Source organism: Alligator sinensis, unplaced genomic scaffold (assembly GCF_000455745.1).
Source record: "Alligator sinensis unplaced genomic scaffold, ASM45574v1 scaffold1008_1, whole genome shotgun sequence".
Lineage (NCBI taxonomy): Eukaryota > Metazoa > Chordata > Crocodylia > Alligatoridae > Alligator > Alligator sinensis.
The window spans coordinates 226,980-233,601 of NW_005842013.1; the positions used below are offsets into that span (position 1 = coordinate 226,980).

A 6,622-nucleotide genomic window follows, 5' to 3' on the forward strand; every position below is an offset into this window, starting at 1 on the left:
CCAATCTTATCAAATGTAATAACTTCCTCCTTTGAATTCTTGGATTCTTTTAGTTGTTCAGATGATAATTATTGGCCCCTACCTGGCTCTCCTTGTCTTTCTTCTCTTGATACCTCTGGGGATGTACTCTCCCTGCATCAGAGAAGTGGGGACGCTGGGACCCAAGCCAACTCTCATTGGACACAGAGGCGCGCCAATGGTAGGTCTGGGGAAGGCGTTCTGTCTCGTTCTTGTATTAGGTGGATTGCAGCTGCTATTTTATATTTTCCCCCAAGAGCTTCATGGTGAGTCTGTGAGGGGAACATATTTGATTCGGAAAAGTCCTGCATGCTTTTCTTGCCAGGACCCATCAGCATCCCTACAGCAACATGGGCATAGGTTGTAGCTGTGTTGGTCTGAGGACATAGGCAGACAACGTTCTTTGGCTAAATCTGATCTCTTTTATTAGACCGACTGAAATAGTTGGAAAAATGCTTCTTTGCAAGCTTTTGGGTATTGTGCCTGACGAAGTTCGAGTATTGTGCCTGATGAAGGGTATATATACCTGAAAGCTTGCAAAGAAGAATTTTTCCAACTATTTGAGTTGGTCTATTATAGATATACCCAAATAACTTTGTCTGCCTACAGCAGTATGGCATTTCAGAGTCAAAGCTTACAGCCACTACGATGTTGCATTCAGCATGCAAAGGGGCAAGGGGTGGGACAAGGGGGGAAGTTTGAAATGGCTGTTGGGCAAAGGATCAGGGAGTAGGCCTAGATTGTGGCAAAAGAGGGAGGCAGCGCTGGAGGTATTAGCTGGCTGAGCCTGGCAGGCGAGGAGCAGAAGCTAAAACTTTACATGGAAGAAGATGAGAAGCCAATGAAGTGACTCCAAAAAGGACGAGGTGGGGGACGAGGCTGTTTTTGGTGGCAGTGTGTCAGGTGGGATGGGCAGAGATGGGAGAGTGGAGGGCTGGGCTGGGAGGCGACTGCAGTCAAGGTAGAGAATGGGACTCACATCTTGGTGGCTGGGACTGCAGGGAAGAAAGCCACTGCGGCATGATTTGGTGAGAAGCTGGGTGTGAGCTGATGAGAGGAAGGAACCTAAATCAACCTCTGTTTGCACAGCAGGAAGGGTGGATATGTTGTTAACAGCAGAGAAATGGAAGAGTGTGGGAAGGTGAGAAGGGAAATGAAGATCCACCTCCATGCTGGAGGCTGAAGGAGGAACATAAACCATGAAAGAGAGCTCCCACTCTGCTTAAATATTGCTTAAAATTGTTTTATGGACTAGGTCTTTCCCTGCCCTCCATCAAGTTTTAAAATGATCTTGAATCTTAGAGCCTTTGATGGTACCTGAGCTGGAAGGAAGTGGAACAGGTTTTCACTTGGTGGCCAAAGTTATCTTTAACAAAGTAATGATTTATTGCACGTGCACACATGCGTGTATGTGTTATCAAGCAACACTGCATCCTAAAGAGTCCTTGATACCTTCTGAACACAGCATGTCCTTGTGTCTTGTCTTACTAGATGGCTCCAGAAAATACTGAGATGTCATTTCAGAAGGCCATTGAATATGGGGTGAACGGGCTTGAGACAGATGTCGCTATTAGGTAAGGGGTAAGGCATGGAAACACATGCCTACATGCTTAATTTGAGCGGGAGTTTTGTAAAGGGCAAAAGCCTTCTGCTGTCACAGTGACCCCAGATTTGCTCTGCTGAAGTCCAGGAACCACTCCAGAATTACACTGGTGTAAGGAAGAGTGGAATTTGGCTCAATGTCACCGCATGTTTATTCTTCGGAAGCCGGCCCTAAGATCGTTACATCCATTTTACAGATGGGGACACTGAGGCACAGAGAGAAGTGACTTCTCCAAAGTCAGCAAGCCTTTGGCAGAGATCGGAGTAAAACCCAGGCTTCCTGAGTCTCAGTGCAGTGCCCTGACCCACATTGCCTCCAATAAGGCCATAAGGCCTTCTACTCCCGGCACGGTGATCTGAAGGGAGGCCTGCTGTTTACATCACTTGCATGTAATTGGCTACACTCCCTGAACGAAGCTGTCTGCCCAGTGAACGGTCCTCTCTCTTTGCACTAGTTACGATGGGATTCCCTTCCTGATGCATGACGGCAGCTTGAAAAGGACCACAAACATCCAGGAAGTCGTTCCCCACAATGCTACTCAAGATGCAGCCATGTTTTCTTGGGACACCCTAAAAGACCTGAATGCTGGGAAGTGGTTTTTGGAGGTAGGACTTGTTCAAGGGCTTTCCTCGAGTCCCTCTGTTGGACAGGGTGTGGCTGAGGACAGGCACCCATCTTACTCCCACTAAAGTCAATGGAAGTGTTTGGATGTGGCTTAATAATTATGCAGAAGCTCACGGGCTCCCTTGACACCGTGGGCCGCACTATGCAGCTCTACCCTCTGGTGCAAGAAGCTGGGCCCCGAGTTAGCTCTGACCAGCCTACATTGCACTGCGGGCACTGCTGGGACCAGAGGGTCACACACAGACTCGGCTCCTGGGATGGGGTTTATCCATGGGGGAACTGCACAAAGGTTTGGTATCCGGCTTCTGCTCCTTAATAGCAACGGTGAAATTGATGGCTGCTAGTCAGTTTCACCGCTAGGAATGGGTGGCAGTGCTTGCACGACCCTAGGTGTGCCCACCCACGTCTCCCCGTCCTGGGTGCCCCTCAGCGTGGCCGCACTAATGCTTTCATTGTCCTGACCCAGTTTTTTGAATGTGGCCGCCTCCCAGCTGCTAGGAATCCAAGACCTGGGCTCATAATATTAAGTAGGGATTAATGGAGAGAATACCTTAATACCGACAAGGGGCAGGAGACGAAAAGTAGAGCAGCCCCCTAGGGAAGTGCAAGCTTCTACCCCGCGGAGCAACAATGCCAGGTTATTTCTGTCATCGAGATGTATGACCTATTTGCATGCTGCCCTCTCCGCCAGGATGAATTCATGTATTTCCCTGGGTATCTGTTTCTTTCTAGGACAGACCCTTCTCCTATATGGGCACGCTGTCAGTGGCAGAACAGAAACAGGCCATGAATCAGTCCGTTTACAAACTAAGTCATTTCTTAAGCCTGGCCGAGCGTCAGAATAAACTCGTGATCTTTGATCTCTACCGTCCCCCGGAGCAGCATCCGTACAGGAACACGTGGATCAACAGGACGCTGGAAGTGATCAGCGACTCGGGGATTAAGCCCCATCTGGTATGACGATGTCGCTCTCCCTTCCTGGTGCCATGTGTAGGTTCAGGTGTAGCTAGGGCATGAGGGGGTGTCAAACAGTGTCACACCACTGACTTCACCACCAAGGATGTGGCTCATCCAGCTTTATTGACGGACTTCCCCAGGGACCCAGCACCTTTTAAAGACATAATTCCCAAAGGCCGGACTCTAGCATCCTTCCCTTGCCCAGCTGCTCATTGAGTAGCACCACTGCTTTTATGGGCATTATTAGTTGTGAGGCAGGGCCCTGAGCGAAGTGTAAGATTCATGGTAGGCAACACAAATCTTAATGAACATGTGCCAGATGCTGTGAGATCCCACAATGAAAGGATCACATGACAAGGGCCACAGAGGGTCTGCCTGGGTCTGTCTATCATGTTTTAATGACCCCAGCAGTATTCCTGCCCAGAGCAAGGGGGCTGGACCCGATGATCTCGCGAGGTCCCTTCCAGCCCTAAATTTCTGTGAATCTGTGAATGCGGGAGGCAGGGGCTGCTGAGTAAAGTCAGCCTTAGCTCACTCCCTGTTGCTGTCACCCACAGGTCCTGTGGCTGGAGGATGAGATGAGGTCCTTTGTTCAGTCCGTAGCTCCTGGGTTTCAGCAAACAGTGGGGAGAACGGTCCCGGTTGATGAGCTATTGAGATATAATATTGTGAAGCTCAATCTGGTTTACACCCAAATGTCCAGTGAAGATATCCGGTAGGTTGCAGCTTGAGCCTTAAATGTAGTAGGCAACCCAGGGCTTGGTGCAGAGCCCAGATGGGTGGCGCTGCCTCTCTGCAGCCTCCGAGGTGTATGTTTTAGACACGTGGCCCCGCTTATGGCTGTGCCATCACAAATGCATTGCTGACTGAGTGATGAACCTGGCATCCGTATGGAGGTGGGATGAACCTGACATCCGTATGGATGTGCAATGAACCTGGCATCTGTATGATTCGGGGCATATAACTCCAACCCCCGCTGAAGCCCACCTCATGCTAACTGACACTTTGCCAAGACCACCATGAATGGTAGAAGTAATTGAAAACCGCCCCAGGTGTCCTGACTCCCTGCTTTTCCAGCAACTGCACTGGGTTTTGGACTGGTCCCTAAGTCAGCAGGTGTTGAACCCAATGTATGTTAACGCGTGACATGAGCAACACAGCTGTCCGGCCTCCTTTAATTCTAGTTATGCCCACGGCCAAGCTTCAACCTGCTTGTGTTCGAATTTCTTGGTGAATTGGGAATAATTTTATTTCTTTGTCAGCATCCAGCTCGATTGCACCCTTCCCCTATGCTCCAGACAACTGTTTTAACAGCACTTAAATAAGAGCGCGTGAGAAGGTCTCATGTTATGCACAATGCGAATCTGCCCATTTTTAATAACATCACCACGACACGGTAAGGTCTCAGCTAGTAACCATCCCCCTCTGGTGGCTGGCTAGAGGAGAGCAAACACATGTTTCTAGTAAGGGGGAAGTCTTGGAAAATCTCACATGTGAAGGTGTTGGATTTCATTCGTTATTTTGCCCAAACAATTCTTTTTTCCCAGAAAACTCAGGTCTGATACATGTTCTCCCTTAGTGAGCGGAATTGCTGCTTTTCCTTGCATGCACTTCACTTGTCCCAAATCCTAGCACTTGATCATTTCAGAATGGAAAACCCTTCAGCATTTTCTAATGCTAATTAGAGTGACTAACATTTAGCGTCCTACCGTCTGCAGTATAACTTAACAGCAGCAAAGGCTGACATTTTTAATAAAGCTTTTTAGAACAAGTGCCTTGCTCCTTGTTCAGGGGCAGATTGGCAATGATTAAAGATTGGGCAAGTGGTCCGTAGACCACTGAGTACAATACAGATATAAGTAGCAGGTTTTATAGATGATCATAAACACATCAGTAGAAAGTGGTATCGATACTCATAGGTCAGGCTTATAGGCAAACTTTTGACCCATTGGGCTGTAGAGCAATCGATTAACCATTTGACGAAACAGCTAATGATGATGTATTAACCCATATAAATTGAATCTATATAAGACATCTACAGATCTATATCTCTAGATATAGATATAGATAGATAGATATAGCTATCTATCTACAGATCTATCTTCTATATAGATATAAGATATAGATATATAATCTTATATAGATTTATAGATCTATATCTAGAGATATAGAGATATCTTGTAAAACATGTATTATTCTGATTTTATTATGTATGCTATCCCTTCATTATGCTTTAATGTATATAAGTGTAAATGCATATATAAGTGTGTAATATTTGAATGGCAGACACAAAGAACCCTGTTCTTGTACTTGCCATTCAAATGTGATTATCCTCAGAGGACCAGTCGTTGTTAATGTGGCCAATCAGAACAAACCCTGTGTCTGTACATAATCAATTGACTGGCAACTCTTGGCCCCTTTGCTCCCACTCTGTCTCCTTTCCAAGAAGCCACCCCGGCTAATTGCCACCCAGAACTTCCCTGGCACGTGCCAGATGGAAACCGCGCACCCTTAATGTTTTTTACATGCACTGGTGTTTTAAAGGACATACGCCGAGGCCAACATCACCACCAACCTCTACGTCATCGATGAGCCGTGGCTCTTCTCTCTGGCTTGGTGTGCTGGTGCCCACTCGGTAACCACCAACGCCGCACACTCCCTGAAGGACCTTGACCAGCCTCTTTTCCTTATGGTAAGACAAAAAGCTCTTCCAGTAGTGAGGGGCTCTAAAGACCCTGACTGGAGATGTTGTTCATGGTCACCATGCAGTATGGTGGGGCAGGAGAGGTGGAGGGGAGCCTTGTAACACAAGGCAAGGTGTTGCCTTGGGTTGGTGCCTTGCTCTGGTCTTCACCACTGATGCTCCCTGTCTTCTCCACCTTGCCTGGGAACACTCCAGCCCCTAGGGATATGGGGCAGTGTAAAGGTCCCCTGCAGGGGATCACTAGCTACCCTGACCTCTTCATACCAGGCAGTCTGGTACAAGGGGGTGCCCTTGACCCACAGATCATGATGATGCTCAAGGGCAACCAGCACGGTTTCATTAGGGGCAGGTCCTGTCAGACCAACCTGATTGCCTTTTACGATCAGGTCACAAAAGCATTGGATGCAGGTGTCACCGTGGATGTAGTCTTTCTGGACTTCAGCAAGGCCTTTGACACTGTCGACCACCCCATCCTCATTAAAAAACTAGGCGACTGTGGCATCGATGCCTACACAGTCAGATGGATTGCAAATTGGCTGAAGGGTCGTATTCAGAGGGTGGTGGTGGACGGGTCATATTCGACCTGGGGGAAGTGGGCAGCGGGGTCCCCCAGGGCTCGGTCCTTGGGCCCGCGCTGTTCAATTTCTTTATCAGTGATTTGGACGACGGGGTGAAAAGCAACCTGTTCAAATTTGCTGATGATACCAAAATTTGGG

The 6,622-nt window shown here is 48.1% G+C and overlaps 1 protein-coding gene across 1 annotated transcript in view; it reads left to right on the forward strand.

Moving 5' to 3' along the window:
* The window catches only part of GDPD4 (glycerophosphodiester phosphodiesterase domain containing 4), a 36,272-nt gene that overhangs the window by 26,300 nt on the left and 3,350 nt on the right, over positions 1-6,622 (forward strand). The window contains exons 7-12 of the mRNA XM_025202072.1: positions 54-199; positions 1,510-1,592; positions 2,076-2,226; positions 2,978-3,199; positions 3,760-3,917; positions 5,747-5,894. Of these exons, the coding sequence (XP_025057857.1) occupies positions 54-199; positions 1,510-1,592; positions 2,076-2,226; positions 2,978-3,199; positions 3,760-3,917; positions 5,747-5,894 (908 nt within the window). The remainder of the gene's footprint in view (positions 1-53; positions 200-1,509; positions 1,593-2,075; positions 2,227-2,977; positions 3,200-3,759; positions 3,918-5,746; positions 5,895-6,622) is intronic.